This window comes from Haliotis cracherodii, unplaced genomic scaffold, assembly GCF_022045235.1.
Source record: "Haliotis cracherodii isolate W230 unplaced genomic scaffold, xgHalCrac1.p SCAF_20, whole genome shotgun sequence".
In the NCBI taxonomy this organism is placed as follows: domain Eukaryota; kingdom Metazoa; phylum Mollusca; class Gastropoda; order Lepetellida; family Haliotidae; genus Haliotis; species Haliotis cracherodii.
In genome coordinates, this window is record NW_027266276.1 from 16,072,526 (window position 1) to 16,093,048 (window position 20,523).

Consider the following 20,523-nt stretch of genomic DNA (forward strand, 5'->3'; position numbering starts at 1 on the left):
GATAGAACGCGGCTTGACGACGGCTGCCACCTCCATGAATATACCAGGAAAACATCAATTCTTCTGTAACTCGAATGTTAAAACAAAAATGCCGGTGTATACAAGAATTGCTCTTCTTTTTTAACATGAAGGCAGTTCTTTGAATGTACCAATCTTGATAATCACAACTCGCAAAACACGAAAGTCAATATATTTTGAACTAAGGGACAAGCATCAATTTGATTTTCTGCCTCCAAAGTATTGACGATAGCCAACCGCCATCTGTGGCAAGCCTGCTTGCTTTAATGAATATGTGCAATGTCGGTCCAATAACCATAGCTTAACCATGACAACATGGCGACTGCTCCATGTTGTGACGGCGGGCTACATTGCTTTTGGGTTCTCTTTAGGTGCCCTAGTTAGTCAACTCTTCCTAAATAACCTTGGGGGCCTAGATCCCCTCCCTCGGGGGTTGACACCCACAGGGTCAGGCCAGCGGGCAATCGACATAAGATGGCGGCAGCGAAGAGAGCGATTTATTGCCGAAAACAGATACAACCAAGGTGAGTGCAGTTTCCCGTATAGAGGTGTTTACACATGCACGTTGCCCAGAGCTAGTTCAGAGTTCACAGATTAAACCCATGAACAAATGACATGTAAATGTTTTTAACGACCGCCCTTTCTTTAAATCATCTCCCATAATTCCAAAGAAGTATGACACCAATGTGTATTTGTTTTCCAAACGTGTTACTACCATCACATAACTAAGTATTCAAAGCATGTTCTTTTCTTACAGTGTGTCTGGACTATAAGTTTACATATAGTTATAGTGACGAGGGAGTCAGTTTCAAATGGGTTTGTCTGCTGCTTATCAACAGTCACGTGGTACTGAGAGACATTGACTATTGTATATATATCCCGTGCTGAGCTACTGAATTCTTCAACTAAGTGTGCGCGAGGGAGCCTTCTATATCATTCTACTCTGTATACAACTAGCAATAATACGTATTAACAATAAACAACCTATAAAAGGCGGCATGTGTTTGTTTGGTTCACACGTACTGGATATATTCCCCTTCAAGAAATACATGAGTCTGCCTGCCTTGGTTAATAAAGCACTGCCTACACCCACGCAGCCTTTGCGACTTTTCGAATACAGCTACACGATTCCCGTGTGAAATACAAGGGTGCATCCAGCATTTTTAAAAGGGAGGGGACCAAAATATCAAAATCCTCGCTCGAGGAGGGGTTGGACCCTCCACACACACACACACACGCACGCACACGCACGCACGCACACGCACGCACACACCACACACACAACACACACACACACACACACACGTGCGGCAATGTGAACTGTTTCAGTACTATAGCAATGTCATGACAGGGCAACTAGAAATTGGCTTCACACATTGTAGCCATATCGGCAATAGAACCCGGACCTTCGGTGTATCGAGCGACTTGCTTCAGCTGAGGCTGTTACATTACAGAAAGGGCTAGGCGGAAGGGAAAATAATGTGTTTGAGGGACTGTGAGACAGTCTATAGGCTACCCCACCGCCTCTGATGTACATACATATGCATGGTACTAAAATGAAGAAAGTTTACTTCTTAAAATGGGCCGATCTATGCTGTCCACTGATAGCATACTTCTTTGGTATTATAGGCTGTCCGTATTTTTTTCTGTGTTTCCAATCTCCCGCCCGCCCTGAATTTTCATTCCGACGTGAATGTTTTTTCTTGTCTCAATTTTCCCCGCCGCTGTGGGAATTTATGCACCAAAGATACTCCCACCATTGCACATTCAAACGGATAAACAGTTATTTACTCGCCCACAATAAAGATGACCGTTACTTTTAGATAAATAGTGAGCCATTTCTTTCTTGTATGTTTTATATGTTTTTATATTAACTATATTGAAGTATTGTAAGAAAATATACTTTGTTTTAGAGTATTTGCGCACTACAAATAAATCATTAGATATGTGTAATAATTTCTTAATTATTAACAATATAACCGCCACTGTCCACTTTATTTTAACACTACACAACAAAGAAAAAGGCTTTCACTACATTTCGAAAAATTGTAAAATTTCTGCGTAACTACGCGATGACTACGTAAAACTACTGTGGATTATTCGCGACAATTTGCGGAACTAATTGCCCCTTTTATGGGACAAACTGGTTTTTTGACTCCCGGGCGTCGGCACAACCATTGTGTAGGAAGACACGTTATATCAATTAATGTTTAAACAAGAGAGTTATATAATTATTTTATCGGCAATCTAGCAGATTTTAAATTTACACCTAATACGTACTCGATCGATTTAGGAAAGATTGATTATCATGAATGTATTTTATGCAGATGAAAATTATACACACTGGTATGTGTTTCCCTTAAAACATACAGATTGAGTAGACAAATATCTTCACCTTAGAGTCACATATATACGACATTATTTCATAATTTCTTTATGTTATGTATATCATCCCTAAATGCCATTCAAAGACATAATATAGCTAAAGACCTTTTTTCTATTTGCTAAAATATCACTTAAAAAGCTAATTTCTTATAATTCGCAGACAAATAAGAGAAATTTGCTGCAAATTCCTTATTAATAAACGAGTCATACTACAACTAACTAACTAACTAACGAACTAACGAACGAACGAACTAACGAACTAATTGGTCATGTAGGTGCCGGATTTCATACGGTATGTTGTGGTACAAGCAGCCAGTGTCACCAGCTCTCGTGTATCATAATACACTTTAATTTTTCACCCTCGTGATCTAACATTTCATATTTCAGAGCATAGCCACCATCTAATACAGAACAGATGATGCCAAGACATATTTTATTTCAATTCTATTGTGTGGACTGTCTAAATATTGATCTTAGTACTCTATAAATGTTGTGTCCAGTACATATTTCCACAAACCTGACCCTTAGCCGATATAAGGATGTAGCACCCAGTGGATCTTCCAGTGGCTTACTTACCGACGGTAATATCAATATTTGTTTCAAATAAGAGGACTGTTAATAAAACATATATGCTATATACATGAGTCTGTTAAGGAATTCTATAAATCTTTTTTTTTGCAGAAGACAGAGTTTTTATTCATGCAGCGATTGTCTTTAAATGTCATATCCAGTTATGTATGACTGTTTAATAATCTCATACCAACTTTGACTGGATAATAGTTTTTCAGATATTGTAGTAAACGTCGGTACCTTAAATTACCCTCCAGACTATAGTATGAGATTACACATGCAAGTGTTTTAGCAGTCATTATCTGTTAAAGAACTCCATGTTTTGTCAAAAAAGATAACTAACATAAAAAAGGTATTCTTTCATGTCTGAAGAACCAATCAATTCATTGTGGAAACATATTTAATTACTTACATAAGTTACTTTCATTTTCGTAAGATCAAAATAGATCCAAATTAATCCAAATTAAAATAAGGAGATTATATAAAGGAGGATTATTCATTTCAGTCAATCTTTCAAAAATCCAGTCTCATTTTTCAGGCATGTATGTATATTGACTGAAAATTTAAGTCAATATATACATTGGCTGAGTGAATCAGTCAATATACATATTGCCTGTTTATGGACACTGATTGTGACATATACTTAAGTATAATCTGTTGTGTGCAACAACATATAACATCAATACATGCATTTATCTACATGGAATGATTATGGGGTTCAATTTGCATTTTTTATTATAAACTTTCTAAAATCATATTTGCTGAATGATAAAATTATCCAACAAATAGACTTAATACTATAGGTATCTTGAAGTATTGTTAAATGAACATCAGGATATATACGAACGTTGATACTACCTAATTTCGTTTATCCGACATACTCGTTAATCCGACATAATCATATGTAACCAACCATGTCGGATTAACGGGACTTGACTGTATAGCTACAGCAGGATAGTGTATGGGTTGTGAAGGAAATAACTTGTCAACATGATAATAAATAATATGTTACTAAAACAATCAGATACAATTATGATTCACATTTATTTATGTATCATACACATCTTATATCTTTGGTGTTTGTTGGGACAAATCTCTGCAATTTACTTACTATTTTATGAAAATGACTATTCTGTTAGAAATGATGGATCAATGAATTGTCACGTGATGACTCAAAGTACTTTAATGGTGGGACACATTTTATAAGAATAATATGGGTAAATCTCTTATTTCAAAGTATGATAACTGGTATGTATATTGCAACTGAGTAGCTGATTCCTTGATAGATGCATGGTAGATTTTAATTTGGCATATTTCTAAAAGTAATGTTAGAATAAAAAATAAAAATCAGATGTAATTTAAATTTTGCTATAAAAGTAACATTTCTTTTTCAATATTTGTAAAGGCACGGATGTATACCAACTATAGATCAGTGGTAAAGGCCTGTCAAATATGTCTGTGTGCTGCAAATGTAGGTGCATCTCTAATTTTAAATAGTGAAGTCCATGGTTGTATGAGAACAATTTGTTAAGATTTGAATGCTTGGAATTATCTAGGGAAATAACACAAAAGCTGATAAATAAAATGAGTTTGCATTATTTCATCGATGCGATATGTTAGCCCAGACTGACAGAATGCCTCCCTCTTTACTGACGAAGAAAATACCTTGGCCAAATACCCCTTTCATGAGCCATCAGACCAAGTCTTAGTAGGACAAGAAAATGCATCAACTGACAGGCCTACAACACCATATGTTCTCTAAATACCTGGATGTGCTGTTTAATCTCTAGAGAAATACACCCAACCCTTGTATACATCCTAATAGACAATATGTGAAATGTGTCATGTGATATGAACGACCTAGTACAATATTCTATTTAACCTACCAACTTAGAGTGAGTGAGTATGGTTTTACGCCGCTTTTAGCAATATTCCAGCAACATCACGGCGGGGGACACCAGAAATGGGCTTCACACATTGTACCCAAGTCGGGAATCGAACCCGGGTCTTCAGCGTGACGAGCGAAAGCTTTAACCACCAGGCTACCCGACCGACCAACTTAGACACAGTGTGCAATGTGTAGATAATGCTGCACGTCTAAAGTATAGTTTCCATGTCACCATGTGACCCTGGTATCATGTTGGCGCACAATTTACTTTTTGCTGTTTAAACCTCGTTTCAAATTGTTTAGGATTTAGTTTTAATCTGTTCGGAATTGTGCATATTGGTGCAATACTATATGATTATTTGCATATCTGCGTCGTCTAATCGCTTAAACGCGTTCTACCCCTAACACAAAATATGAAAAATATTGAAAGATTTATTTGCATACACAAAGTTCATCATCATACACATATCTACTCTACGAAAGCCTAATGGGGTAAAAATTGAAATATGGAAAAGACACGAAAAGAAATTCGTTATAACGGAAAAAAGATTCGTTATAATGAAAATAAATTCGTTATTGCGAAAAAAAGATTCGTTATTACGAAAAAAAGATTCGTTATTACAAAAATAAATTCGTTATAACGGAAAAAAATTCATTATTACGATATAAATTCGTTATAACGGAGGAAAAGATTCGTTATTACGGAAAAAAAAATCGTTATTGCGAAAATACATTCGTTATTGCGAAAAAAAGATTCGTTATAACAAAAATAAATTCGTTATAGAAATATGTGCCACAATGAAAGATGTAGTTACAGCTCAGTTAAACGTTGTCCGGTCTCATGATCTACGAGACAGGCCTGTGTTTCAGTTATACTAACTTGTAGAAAATCATGTATTAACATTTACAGAAGCATTCGGAATAACGCATAGTCTAATGCAGTTGGCACAATCAACTCTAAGCGCAGGCACAATTATCAAAAATCGAGAAAAGATTATTAAAACATGCTTAAACGTGTTTAAATTCTATACATGTTTAAAATATGTTGTGTTGTGTTTAGGTGCTGTTTAGGCTGTGAGACGACTGCTCATTTCATACGTTAAGACCCTAAAAAGTGTTTAGATAGAACAAACCAAAGGAGTTGTGATGGTAATAAGTGTTTAGATAGAACAAACCAAATGCGTTTTCCTTATAGGATTGTAACACTTTTACAGTGTTGTATGAAATGAATAAGAAAACCAAACTGTCCTTCCCTCTCTCGGCCACCTTCATTGCGCAGTACGTGGAGGGGTATAACTCGCTATGGGGCCGTAGTAGGACATGTTAGGATGCTAATAAGAACATACGTCTGGTAATGAGGTTGTAACAGTATAACAATGAACTACCATTACTTCAGAGCTAAAAAGAAACTTAGCAAGAATTGTATAAATATATTTTAACGCTTTGATGTGAACACTGGATTAACTTGATGGTTAACAATAAAAAATAAAAAAGGGGAATTACGACATGCATTGATATGCATATCAAGAATAGTCTTTTGACATTTAAATCCCCACAGACCTCATCTTGCATATTGGAACTGATAGGAATACACCGAAAATATCGCAAGGTGTTGTGATGGTAACTTTGCCCAGTATTTAATATTTTTTACATAATAAGTTAACAACGATTCCAACATGTTCAATATTAAGCGTGCTTCTACCAAGACGTATTCCGGCCAAACAGCGTTTGTTGCCGCAAAGCAGTACTCCCGCCTGGCGACTGCTGTGAAAAACATAAAACCCGGAGAAGCAAATAGAAAAATCCTGTAAATGTCTGTACATGTCTTTAACGAAAATATCTTTCTGTGAAATATTATTTGTTTATTGTATGTTCATGATAGAGCATATTCTCATAATACTGGATATGAATTTTCAGAAATTAATTAGAATTTGTCAAATGACTTTCGTTCTCATTTTCAGAAATGTATTGACGTTAACTTAGTTACAATAGGCCAACATATACAAGTCACCTACACCAGTCTCAATTACATGTTTGGTGAAAAACCCCATCAATTAAAAAATAAAATAAATAAAATTTAACGCTTAACATTAAACACAAAATACGGGATTTGGGTATGGACCAGTTTCATGTAATACTCTAACAGTAATGAAATTTCAGGTGTTTACAGTAACATTTCTGCATGTGATTTCATACATACATACATGTACAACATGCTAGAACAAAAATACCAGTATAGGATTTGTGTATGGATCATTTCATGTAAAACTTTAATGAATCTGATTTATGAATATGAATGACCAAATAATATTTTACATATCAAATGATATAGATATAAAACTTTTAGCCTAGAAATACTATGACTTCACGGCAGAAACAGTCTATCTGCGTCATAGCAGATATATAAGATATGCACAAACAAGCTGGATAAGAATTTGTTCATAATTTGTCAGTGGAAGTAAATCATGAACCCAACAGGGATCATGCATCGCGGCTCCACAATACCGCCTCCCGTATTGACAACAGGACGTATTGACGAGTCTAGGCTACCACGGGACTTTATCGAATCTGCGGGCACAGCTTGAGAATCCACAAACCCGTATACGTTAGGTATCAAATACCATTGCCTGCATCTTTATAAGGGAGATAACCGGAGTCGAGAGTGAACTACCACTTGAAAAGAAGAATTGGAGTACCGGAAACACCCCATGAATGTCCGGCTTTTATATATCGTTATATCAGCAGATAGCACGTGACGTCAAATATTATTGATATAAACACCATAGCCGCTCCTGGTGAACAACAGAGGACTTTATGGTTGCAGGGGTTTTCTTATTGCAACGGGACAAATTAGACGATGCTTGGATGTTACATAAAATATATATATTGACCATAGAACTGGATACGACTATTTATATCAAACTTAGTTTACTGAAGACTGGCAGTTACAATAAATCTTGCCCAGACACTGCCATATTTATTTTTCAGAAGGCAATATTTGTGAATGAAACAAAACTCATGTTTTGATATAAGATAGCAAAGTGTTTCTTCTTGTTTTCTAATAAATCTGAAACAGATAATCCAAATATTTTATTGGCTGAGTTTCCAAATGTCCACCACGGTAGAGACATAATCACGAGGCAGTTCAAACGTGTTAGATAAGGAATAGATAAAGAGATGCTATAAAGAAGTAAAGTAAACAGGGAGATTGTATACAACATTTATTTATTCATTATTGATTTTACTGATTTTCCATTTTCTCAATCACGGTTTTCCGTTAAAAGTCAATTCACACGTTAAACTGTGATGATGATGAAAACCTGACTGACCGTGACGTGTAGGGTCATAGATGAGGAGGTGTTTTGTATGGGACCCTCCAATGTAAGAATAATATGAAGATTGACACTGACATTGTTGACACAGACGTAACTACATGTATGCAACACGACAGTAATTCATTTCTCATTTGTGTTTTTAGTATTCATTTTCCAATTGTTTATCATTATGTTTTATACCAATGTTTTTCTACTCTTAGTTACAACTACGTTTCAAAACATATTGGGTTAGGCATAGTGTAAAACATTAATTTTGAGGATGCTAAGTACAAATGAAAAGGACGCACCAGTTGTCATCCTCTCTTATTTCATCGTTTCAATAACAGTCTAAAGACAATTCTACATAAGTCTCCCCATTGTGAAATGGGTCAAAGCGACCAAAACAAATTTGATATAATTCCTTTTTATAGAAACACCCAACGTTCAACATATATATCACTAGCCATACCTAATGAACACGGGATATCCCCTGCGACAAATTATTTTACATTGACTGATACATTGCGTATTTCCATTGGTCACTCTGTCTGTAACCAACTGTCACTGTACTCCCAAGCTGTCACCTATTCCTCGCTAACATAAGTTTCCATCTTGCACTAACCTAGAAACATCATCAGGGCGAATCTGGGATACGATGCCGTGATCATAGGTTTATGGTATGTCTATCAAAAAGACGGGAACTCTGCACAGAGAATTGCCTCAAATGAACAGTATGATATGCTCCGTTTATAGTAGGACTTTTTGAATACAGTCAACCATGATGGCATCCCAGAACACAGAGGCCACAACCTAGTGTTGTACTCATATCTTCATGAATGGCTTTTATGTTAGCCCGTTTTCTGCAAGTACTTGATCACTGCATGTGCCTCAAGTTAGTCCATTTTCCACAGGTCACAGATCCCAGCCTATTATTATCTATTATTATACCTCTTTCACATCATGTGATGTCCAAGCAATACCTCCTTTATGTGGGGTTCAGAACTTATCAGTCAAACCTCGCACAACAGGCACGGATCTATGCGACGTTAAACCAAACACCACCCATTCATCACTGTGTTTGAAAGACCCCGACATTATACGCAATACGGTACATGCGATATTTATACATATTTTAATCGAATGATCGCATACATATTTTCAAGGTTTTGTATATAATTGTCAAGTAACACCTTGACGTCAATGGTGATAAACTGATTGTCAACCAAAGATATATAAAAAACTATGAAGTATATAATTAGAATATGATTACTGGTAATCATTATTATTCAAGTGTGCATGACTGTGTGTGTGCAAGTGTTGTGTACAAATCAATTGAATGCAAATACCAGTATGTTTTTGTTAAAACTCCATAGAAAATAAACATTACCGCTTTGCTCCAATGAACAACGACATGTGGTTGTAAACTGCCTGGCAAAAGAAAGCATACACTTGAAAAGTCACACTTAACACTGTTCACTACTGTACTGTCACAATGTGACGCCCACATTCCTTGTGACGTCAGGTGCGCGTCGCCTATTGTGAGATACTCATTTAAATGATGCATGTAATATCGTAGCTGATACCTGTATCACATACACCACCATCGAATAGACATTTCTTGTTTCTTTCATGGGTGTAAACTTTCTTTTGTCCGGCAGTTCAGATCGCAAATTAATGCCATCTTAAAATGGAGACAAGGCACGGTCAGCCTGCATTGGCAGTTCCATGTTTAACTGATTTCGTTCAAACACCTTTTTTTGTATGAAACTCAATTATATCAATCTATCAGGTCAAATGGGTCCCCAGTACCCCCAGTCTCTTTGCCTGTCTCTTTGTTGGGAATACGGATCTGAATAGTCCACAGTACCCCATGCCTGTCTCTTTGTTGGGAGTCCGGGTCTAAATAGGCCCCAGTACCCAATGCCTGTCTCTTTGTTGGGAGTCCGGGTCTAAATAGGCCCCAGTAACCCATGCCTGTCTCTTTGTTGGGAGTCCGGGTCTAAATAGGCCCCAGTACCCAATGCCTGTCTCTTTGTTGGGAGTCCGGGTCTAAATAGTCCACAGTACCCCATGCCTGTCTCTTTGTTGGGAGTCCGGGTCTAAATAGGCCCCAGTACCCCATGCCTGTCTCTTTGTTTGGAGTCCGGGTCTAAATAGGCCCCAGTACCCAATGCCTGTCTCTTTGTTGGGAGTCCGGGTCTAAATAGGCCCCAGTACCCCATGCCTGTCTCTTTGTTTGGAGTCCGGGTCTAAATAGGCCCCAGTACCCAATGCCTGTCTCTTTGTTGGGAGTCCGGGTCTAAATAGTCCACAGTACCCCATGCCTGTCTCTTTGTTGGGAGTCCGGGTCTAAATAGGCCCCAGTACCCCATGCCTGTCTCTTTGTTTGGAGTCCGGGTCTTAATAGGCCCCAGTACCCCATGCCTGTCTCTTTGTTTGGAGTCCGGGTCTTAATAGGCCCCAGTACCCATTTCCTGTCTCTTTGTTGGGAACACGGATCTAAATAGGCCCCAGTACCCCATGTCTGTCTCTTTGGGAGTCCGGGTCTAAATAGGCCCCAGTACCCCATGCCTGTCTCTTTGGGAGTCCGGGTCTAAATAGGCCCCAGTACCCCATGTCTGTCTCTTTGGGAGTCCGGGTCTAAATAGGCCCCAGTACCCCATGCCTGTCTCTTTGGGAGTCCGGATCTAAATAAGCCGTTGTACCCCATGCTTGTCTCTGTTTGGTATTCCGGGTTTGCATATGAAACAAATACAAATGATAAAATTCTGCGCATTTTATTCGAAATGTACATTTTATTTATCGCATGTCGTGTAAAGTAATGTAATTTTATCGAAAAATCGTAATAAGTTTGTTTTTTCAAATTATGAAGTATGTATTTGTAGAGATTCAATTCCTTTTTGAAATGTAACACATCGGCAAGTTCATTCAGGATGTTGACACTGCCAGACTTTGGGGACTTGAAGTTTAGTCAGCAGCTATATGGAATAGACATGGAACTTCACGAGGCCACATGACCGGGTACGCTGGGTAGTTATGCCGACTACTGCCTTATAGTTAGTGACAGTAACGCATGCAATATAACACAATCCTTACATCAGTTAATTTACGTAACGAGACCGCTCAGCTGAGCCGCATTTTAGTATTTAGTTTATGCGTAACTCATGACAGACCCGAGATAGTAGTTCTTTTTAGAATTAACTGTTGTACTGGTGCAGCTTTTGCTTTAACATGGGGCGGGGTCTTTGGTCACGTACCATGAAGCCCAATTTGTGTGGAGCTGTTTACCAGGAAGTCCAGCTTTCAAATGGTTCTATTGCTAGCGTCTTTATGGTAAAGGTTCCACCTTCCCATGAAATGTGTTGAATAAAACCATTGATATGAAGTAATTGTTGTATTTACTGTTTTTGGAACAAGTTCCTAATATTCTTGGTCAATTATGGAATGTTTGCTGACAGAATAGGGACAGAGACAGAATACTGTGAATATTTGCTTTTAAACAGAGGGGCAAAGAAAGCACAGCGAGTTTGATTTTTATGTAGCCTGCAACCTCGGGGTATCGCGATACTTGTTATGTACGTTAAACGGAACAAAATGCGCTCACTAACCTTTATGATTATTCGTGTTCTCTTTATCAGATGTCATTTATTTTATCTAATAATGCATATTTACTGATAAAAGTTCATTATTTGCATTAGTAGCTACGAGTAAAAGCCGGGCCTCGCGCTCAGTTTGACAAGGGAGAGAACTCCATCGTATCGCGGTACAGAGAAAAGTTGTGTATGGAGGTCCGAATTGGACAAAAAGTGGACATAAATCTGCCAACCACTTAGTATGATCATGCCAGACATCAGTGATTTGTCATGACAAGTGCAAAGACAGCACAAATAAAATTCTAAATGTGTTATCAGAAATAGGTATCAATGCATATTTACCGAAAAGTAAGCGAAAAATATTTAAAAAAATCAACAACAAAATATCAGAAAAGATCGTTTTTAAAAAAAAAATGGATGACAATAATTTGTCACAAAATGGATAAATGTTAAAAGTCAACAATCAATATATAAAAAGCACCCTACTATGCCCAAAGTATGTATTAATCTTTTTGCTACAAGTGAAGAACGTATTTCTAAGTTTGGCATTATGGCCCTTATGATCTCCCAATAGATTCTGGGCACAGAGCGGGAAAAAATGTGCGGACTACGTAACTTCCGTTACCTTATTACTCACATGAATATGCAGATGATCTAGTTCAGGTCGATAGAAAAAGTTTACTTGGGGAACTGCGGGTTATATCGTTGGCCATTGATAGATGGGGGTAAGGCAATATTAAAAAAAGATGGCAGAAGTAAGTATCATCGCATTAATAACTCCTTACTTACAACAGAGGGAACATTCCGAGGAAATTGAAATTGTTTACGAAGTGAGCACTTCCTGGTTATTGATTTGCATTAATATACAGCCGCTAAGAGGCGTGTCCCGCGTGAACTACCGGAAATCACAAATGCCGCGATACGATGAATGCCGCGGTACCACGGGGTCCGAGTATACTTCAAATTGAAAGGGCTGTTGATAAAATTGATTATGTTTATTTAACAGCCATTCACTCTGTGGCTGGGAAATTTTGTGTAAAAATAAATTTATTTATTTTCTTGTGCTCCTCAGATTTTATAAGTGTGTTCCCTGAGAAGAGGAGGCGATCAATTTCTTTAGGACCACAACAATGTTTTCAAGACATCGAGTGAACAGCTACTCTTTTATATACAAACCTGAGCACTATTACTCTCCGCAGTATCATCTGTGCACATTAACCCTTTATATGTACACATTGTTGGGTTCACAAAGAAATATTGGTCGAAATATTTCCGACATACGGTATCGTATTTTTAACCAAATGAAAAAGGAAACGATCCACGTCCTAGATACGTCCTAACTTAAATGTTCAATAGCCCTTCTTTTCTCGCCAGTCCTACCTGATGTACTTTTAAATAACGACTACCTTTAAGGTAGAAACGAAACTTCTATTGGAAATAAGAGTGGCTTTTCCTTGAAATCTGGTTGTTAAAAAGTACCCGGTGTTGCTGTTATCCGCCATCATTTATCTTCATACTATGATGAAATCGCATTCATTATTTTCAGGCAAAACAAATATAGCAGACGACTTGATCCAACGAGTGAAGATTCTGTGTTTTATTGTGATTGCGGAAGACCAAGTTGTCGCAAAGAGATCAGTCTACCAGCAGACATGGGGCCGGAGATGTGACCGTCTTCTTCTCTTCAGCACAAGTGCCACAGATCCTGACACAATTATCCTCAAGGTCCCTAAAGCTGGGCATCCAGTGGAGGACGACTCTTACGCCTCTCTGCAAGCTTTGAAGTACATATACACACATCATTTAGAGGAAGCGCATTGGTTTATCCGAGTCCATACTATGACGTTTGTTGTTCTTGAAAACCTCCGTTATTTCCTCAAGGACGAAGATTACAACAAACCTATCTACTTCGGCCAGGTTCTCAGAGAAGGTAACGCTGTCTTCCCGCTAGGGAGCGCCGGTTATGTTATCAGCAGAGAAGCAATTTCAAAATTCGGGGCATACAGTGCACCGAAGACAAGCTGTAAAGGAAGCACTTCCTCCGAATGTCTTGTTGTCGCGGAGTGCTTCCGGCATCTGGGCATCATCCTGGGCGACTCTCGGGATGCGCTGGACAGAAGTCGGTTTCACGGCATATCCGTGGAGTCGGTTTCTGTACATGAATATCCTGCATGGTTCGCTGAATTAGACGTGCATCATAACATGACAAAGCAGGTAATGTCTGTCATACATGGACCGTGTATTTAGCAATGCTTTTAACAACATCACAGTCACGCCAAGGCACACAGTGCAATTGTAGTCGTGTGTGGAATCCTACTCTGGCCTTACACATGAAAACCCAAGGCTGAAGCATTGGAAGCGGGAAACCTTTGGTTTCCCAAACAACCCTCATTGTAAGAAATGATTTGCCACTAAGCGCAAGAAGTTCTTATCAGATCACAGAGCGAAAAATGAATTGTTATATATGCATTATACTAAAGTGTTTTGCCCCGGATCAAGATTGTTTGCGAGAGAGTTAAAAAAAAGAATAGTACTCAGCTCGTTTTAGAAACACATGTTTCCGTGCAACACCAGTTATTTTATAGCAGCAGATTTCAATAACGTCAGCTCGCCTCATGTCAATGTATCTCTGGTGAAGACCGATTCGCGGATTTGTGTATCTAAAGTTCCTTACATGATTAAGATAACAATATTACATCTGGTCTCGCTGATGATATACTGAACAACAAAAGTTCCTGTGACATTGAATAAGATTGAATGCACAGTTATGTTTTTTACCAAATCTGAAACAATTTCGGTTTGCAACAGATAAAAGACTCCTGTAAGTGTTCAAATGGTTTAATTTGCCATACTGACTTCAAAAAATGCGTGATTTTATAAAAAAAACAAAAACCCATAATCATGCCAAAATGTCAATTTACAAATCAATAGTGTGTGTGTCCACCTCTGGTTGCGATGCAAGCAACACATCTTCGTCTCATGGAATGGACCAGGCGTCGCATAAAGTCCTGTGGAATATCTGTCCATATCTGCTGGAGCATGTTTCGATGTTCCTGGAGTGTCTGTGGAACACGTGGTTGACGTCGAAGGTACCGATCCATCTCATCCCACATATGCTCGATTGGTGAGAGATCAGGGGAGCGAGCCGGCCGGGGATGACATTCACGTTGTTTTGTTGAAGAGATTCCTGAACAAGTCGAGCAATATGAGGCCGGGCGTTGTCATGTTGAAAGGTAATGCCTGGGCCATGACGACGCAAAAACGGTAGAACAACAGGGCCGATGATCTCGTTGCGGTAGCGCTGTCCATTGACATTTCCCTCTACCACTATCAAACGGGTGCACTGTCTTGCTGTAATCCCACCACATACCATAACGCTGCCGCCCCCGAACCGATCTTCTTCCATGACACAATGATTGACGTAACGTTCACCTCGATGTCGGTACACTCGAATCCGCCCATCGCTGTGGCTGAGGTGAAAACGAGACTCGTCAGTGACGTTGTCCCCACTGCATGGCCGTCCAGCGTAGACGCTGTCTGCACCACTGTAGACGTACTTGACGGTGGTGTCCTGTCAAAATTGCACGACTGGCGGGTCTTCTGGCGACAATCCCTGCACATCTGAGGCGACGACGTACGGTCTGTGAAGATATTCGTCGAAGGCCATGGCCAGGGATGTTTCTTGCAGTCACTGTTGCTGGCTTGAATCGATTTCGTACGTGTGTTGTTCGAATCCAGTTGTCTTGTCGATTATTGGCTACGCGTGGCCTGCCACTCCGAGGATGGTCTCTTTCTGCATTCGTATGTTGCCAACGTTGCCATAAACACCAAATGGTGTTTCTGTGGACGTTAAATTGTCTTGCAACATCACGTTGACTCGATCCTGCTTCAATCATACCAATGGCTCGGAATGAAATCCCGTTAACACACATGTTTTTATACCCATTCTTGGGTAGTAAAATGCATGGCGCTTGCATAAAAGTCAACTTTTGCATGGAATGCATGCTTTTCTGTAGCAGTTGCTTTTTTGTGACTTGATTCCATACATGTACTACAACACTAAAAACCAAACTTTACTTGTTTGAAAATTATACTAAAATATTGGTGTCACTGGAACTTTTGTTGTTGAGTATATTTTGAAAAATATATATATTTCCCCCTTTTCTTAGCCATTCTGACATCATGACCGGTCTCTGCGTCTCTAAAATTCCGATTTTCTGAAAACTCAAAGCCTTGTCTGCCGTTTGTGTGCGTGTTTGGTGCGACAAAGACTGTATCATGGACCCTCGTGTATATTTGTGTCTGCACTTTTGAAAATAACGGTTAGACTTTCTATATTTATTTATGTGATAGTGTTGGGATGCCTGCTGTTAAGACAAGCCAGAGCTGATGTTGTTTTCTTCTTTACGTTCTTTAAATGACCTTTCTGCGCTAATGTTGCCCATATTATATAAAAATTATAACATCAGTACAGAGCCGCATGGTCATCTTTTAATGTAGGTCTTGGATTAATACCAATTCATCTGTTAAGTTGGGTGCGATCGTAAATGGCGTCTTGATTGATCAGGCGTTCTGGCTTGGTGGCTTCGTTGATAGCGTGTCTTCGTACCCGACGGCGTGGATCTTTGCTCATAATATCAATCACTGGATTGTCTGGTCCAGACTCGATTATTTTACGGCCGCCATCATACAGTGAATATTGCCAAGTGCGGCGTTAAACAAAAAAACAACACACAAAAGGAAAGGAAACTTCGTTTAAACAAATGGATTTAACGTCGACAAATATATGTTTATTTCTCCCCACACAAGAACGTTTCAATGTCATATGTCAGTGAATGTTTAAGACTATATCGAAATAACATCTGCTGGAGGATTGGCCTAGATACTGAAAACGGTAATTAGTAATGGATTGGGGAACATTAAGACATTAACACAGATTTGGATATAGAATTAAGTATTAATTTTTACTGTGTTGTTGATTGTATTATCGTGTTGGTGGTCCCCGATACCCAATTAGAGACAACTATTTTGAGTATTGGGTGGTTAGAATGTGTTTCCTTGCTAATTATGTGTCATCATTACCCAACGGTTTGAATCACCGCACATGCTTCCGATCACTGGTTTACTGATCCCAGACTCGATCCTTTTCGGGCAGCACTGTCAAGCCTCCATGACGCTTTTCTTCCACTTGAAGTCGAATCCCTTTAGTCTTTACAGCAATTTCTTCCCGAATGTTTACATGGTTGGTTTAATGTAAAAATATCCTACAATGTCATTCTTTTTTTCTTTTCAGGGAATTAAGTCAGTAAGCGACATCAGCATCACCATCAGCCCCGTCTCGGACAGCGTCATCCTGGCACTGGAATATTTTCTGTATCGAGCCAGGGTGTATGGTGCACACCTTCCAATGACGTCACTAAACAAAATACACAGACAGTTAGCATAGGGATGATAAGCTTCTCCGTGGTGATTGTGAACACGACATTTTATGTACAGCTGTACTGGAGAATAAGATTGAGGTTAATAAATAAGTAAATACAAATGACTATTTACTATGGTAACACTTGTTGTAACTCATGATATGACGGATCAAGCGATAATAGGAACCTTGTTTGTTGTTCAACGCCGCACTCAGCAATATTCCAACTACTGACGGCGGTCTTTAAATAATCAACTCTGGACGAGACAATACAGTGATTGACATCATGAGCATCGATCCACGCAACTGGGATACGAGGACATGCATCCACCAAGTCGGTGAGCCTGATCAGCCGATCTCGCTAGTCGTCTTTGCAGCTGGGAAGTTAAAAACTTGTAGTTGTAAACTCCGGATTCAATATATATTGATTTTCTTGAATTAATACCCAGAGAAGTATATGAAGGATTTTTTACAAAAATGATACCAAAGACATTTTTGTATCACCTGTCTGCAATGTATCGTATGCATACTGTACACCCTTCGGTAGCTGCTGTTTGCAGTCGTTGAGGGAACACCGGTTCAGGGTTTTTTCCCTGACGGTGTGTTTACTTCGGTTTTTACGCATGTATGCAAGCATGTATGTATGTTGATGCAGTTGCGTTAATAAATCTCGGCCGGGCAACGCATAGCGTGTCCCACAATGAAATGCGTTGTTATATTGTAGGGTAACGGTTGGTTTCGGGGAACAGTTATATTACAGCGTTAGTGCTTCATGTGGGAGGAAAGCCGAACGTGATACAGCAAGATTCTTCCAGCTCAGCCCCTAGTGTCGACAGTAACTTTTGAGGTACAAGAGTGTCATACTACGAAAGCCTCATGGTGCCACTTTGTTTTACGCATTTTTTTACTTTGTTTGGTAACCCATGATCTATGACGATTTCGACAAAGGGCTCATGTTGATTAATTTCTTCAGCTTAAACAAACAAACAAAAAGAACGGTGGCAGCTTATCGGATGTCGTTATTTGGAAATGGCGTGAAGTGGCGATGTTAAAAACAACATATTTTGTTTAAAGGATTAACCGAAAATACGTTGATTGATTGCTCATTGTTATATTACTCAATGGATTTTGTTAAGAACGTTGTCACGTGGGCTTTCTCAACTGACCTTTGAGACTTCACACCTATGTGAAAAACTGAAACCAACCAAGTGATCAGTTGAGAAACGAACACGGGTTATAATATCCCGAAACGATATATATATATATATATTAAAATATTGAGACACGTGGCATCGAATAAGTTTCTTTGTATAGCTGCAGATGTAAGGGATGTTGTTCCTTTATGTGGATATTCACGGATACATTCCTCGAACAAGGCAGCTGCCTTTTTATATGATATGATATGATGTTTAAAATGTGAATCACTCAGGCAATTTAATAATGTCTAAATATTTCAGTCATTTTACAAACTGACTGAAAAATCTGTCCATTTATTTAACAGATTGACTATGAAATGATGAAGACGTTACAAAGGGCTTAAAACATCAGAATGGATTAATTATGCTAGTATTAGAAGCCAAGCAATATAGAAATGTACTTTCAATCCTAATATTTTCAGTCACTTGGTGACATAAAACATAAACATGTTTGGAATTCGCTATCATAATGATACAGATGAAATTTTGTCCGTCAATTTGTACAATAACTGAATATTTAGGCGTTTAATAAATTTTCTAAGTGAAAATTTTACACATTTTGACAGTAAAAAATATATACACACTATAGTATAAGCAATGCTCAGGTGAAATATTTACTTTGTGTTGAAAGTGAAAATAGTGTAAACGAAATCGCAAAATTACCAAGCAAGTGAGTTATCAAAACTTTGTCACCATTACCGATGCTACCCACAAAGATACCTACATTTCCTTATTATCTCGAAAACTGTATTTCATTTTGTTCATCAATTTGACCATACGCCCTTATTACTATCCATAAAAGTGACTAATGCGCTTGCGAATGGCGCAGCACAGGTCGCGAACTAGTCTAGATTTCTGCAATACACCCGGGTACTCACGGGGAGAAAATAATAACAAAGGCAACAACCAGTCAGTGCCCCTTTAAGTTAAGCGAAGAGTCCTTGGGTGGGTGCTCGCGTTTCGGCAGCTTGGCTCCTGGGAGTTTCTGAGACTTGGGTCCTGCCCTCACACTGAAGCACATGTAAAACATGTCATGTCTCCTTGGGCAAGTGCAATTTGCAATGTGCCTCTGTTCACCCATCATTGAATGGGTACCATGTAGGATGAGATGTCGCTTTATTATCGCAGGAAGCGCTGCCTAGTCGAACCCACCGAGAACTTTTCGGTGAATGTGAAGACACCCCAACACTGCAAACTTCTGCATAACCCATATTGTCAGAAGGGCTATATTCCTTGTAGCAATACCGGGTACTCTCCCAATGTCAGTCAACAGATTGGGAGGTACCCCCCAAAAATGATTAAATAAATAAATAAATAAATAATAATAATCGAAATAACGAGAAATAACCAGAAATAACGAGCACATAATGGAAGGAAAGAGAAAAAGGTTTTGAGTTATTTAAATTAACTTGAAATAACGAGAAAATAATTGAATTTACGAACACATAATCGAAGTAACAAGAAAAAAATAAATTCAAATTTCATAAAAATGAACAAATAAATGCAATAAAAAGAAATTTAGATTCAAAAGAATATAAGCTACCAAAGTGGCACCATTAGGCTTTCGTATTGTTTTTGATAAGTCACTTGCTAGGTATTGTACACTTTTTGTTAATATTATTTTAACACAAACCAAAGATTTTACCTGAACATTGCTTATCATATCGTGTGTGTATGTTACAGTCATGTGTAACATTACTAAAATCTTCACTTTGGCAATTTTTTAAACGCCTAAATATATTCAGTTACTGTACAAATGGAACGAAAAATCTGTCAATTTATTTTATTATAACGAAATCCAAACATATTGATGTTTAATTTTATTGATGCCTTCCTACTCGTAAAACTGATAAGATCAAAAGGAAACGAAAGTCAAAGTACATTTCTATGTTTTTGGCTTCAAATTCTAGCATAATTAGTCTATTCTGATGTTTTATGCCCTTTTAAACGTCTTAATAATTTTCAGTCAATCTGTTAAATATATAGAAAGATTTTTCAGTCAGTATATGAAATGACTGAAATATTTAGACATTTTACAAATTGCCTACGTGAATCACATTTTACACATGGACTGTAACATATACACGCCTACAAACATAAGGGTTTACGAAAACAGCGACTCACTGACTTCCGTCTCGCA

The 20,523-nt window shown here is 38.3% G+C and overlaps 1 protein-coding gene across 1 annotated transcript; it reads left to right on the top strand.

Moving 5' to 3' along the window:
- Positions 1-317: 317 nt before the first annotated feature.
- Positions 318-17,771, top strand: LOC139470228 (glycoprotein-N-acetylgalactosamine 3-beta-galactosyltransferase 1-like). The gene is made up of 3 exons (XM_071252549.1): positions 318-542; positions 13,315-13,982; positions 17,062-17,771. The coding sequence occupies exons 1-3, from the start codon at positions 326-328 to the stop codon at positions 17,212-17,214; spliced, it is 1,038 nt and encodes a 345-aa protein (XP_071108650.1). The 5' UTR covers positions 318-325; the 3' UTR covers positions 17,215-17,771.
- Positions 17,772-20,523: the final 2,752 nt, after the last annotated feature.

Bases quoted from the DNA above. Each gene is read 5' to 3' on its own strand.
- LOC139470228 (XM_071252549.1), top strand. From the start codon at position 326: ATGACAACATGGCGACTGCTCCATGTTGTGACGGCGGGCTACATTGCT. The intron at 543-13,314 runs GTGAGTGCAGTT...CATTATTTTCAG, and splicing joins CGAAAACAGATACAACCAAG to GCAAAACAAATATAGCAGAC. The intron at 13,983-17,061 runs GTAATGTCTGTC...TTTTCTTTTCAG, and splicing joins ATCATAACATGACAAAGCAG to GGAATTAAGTCAGTAAGCGA.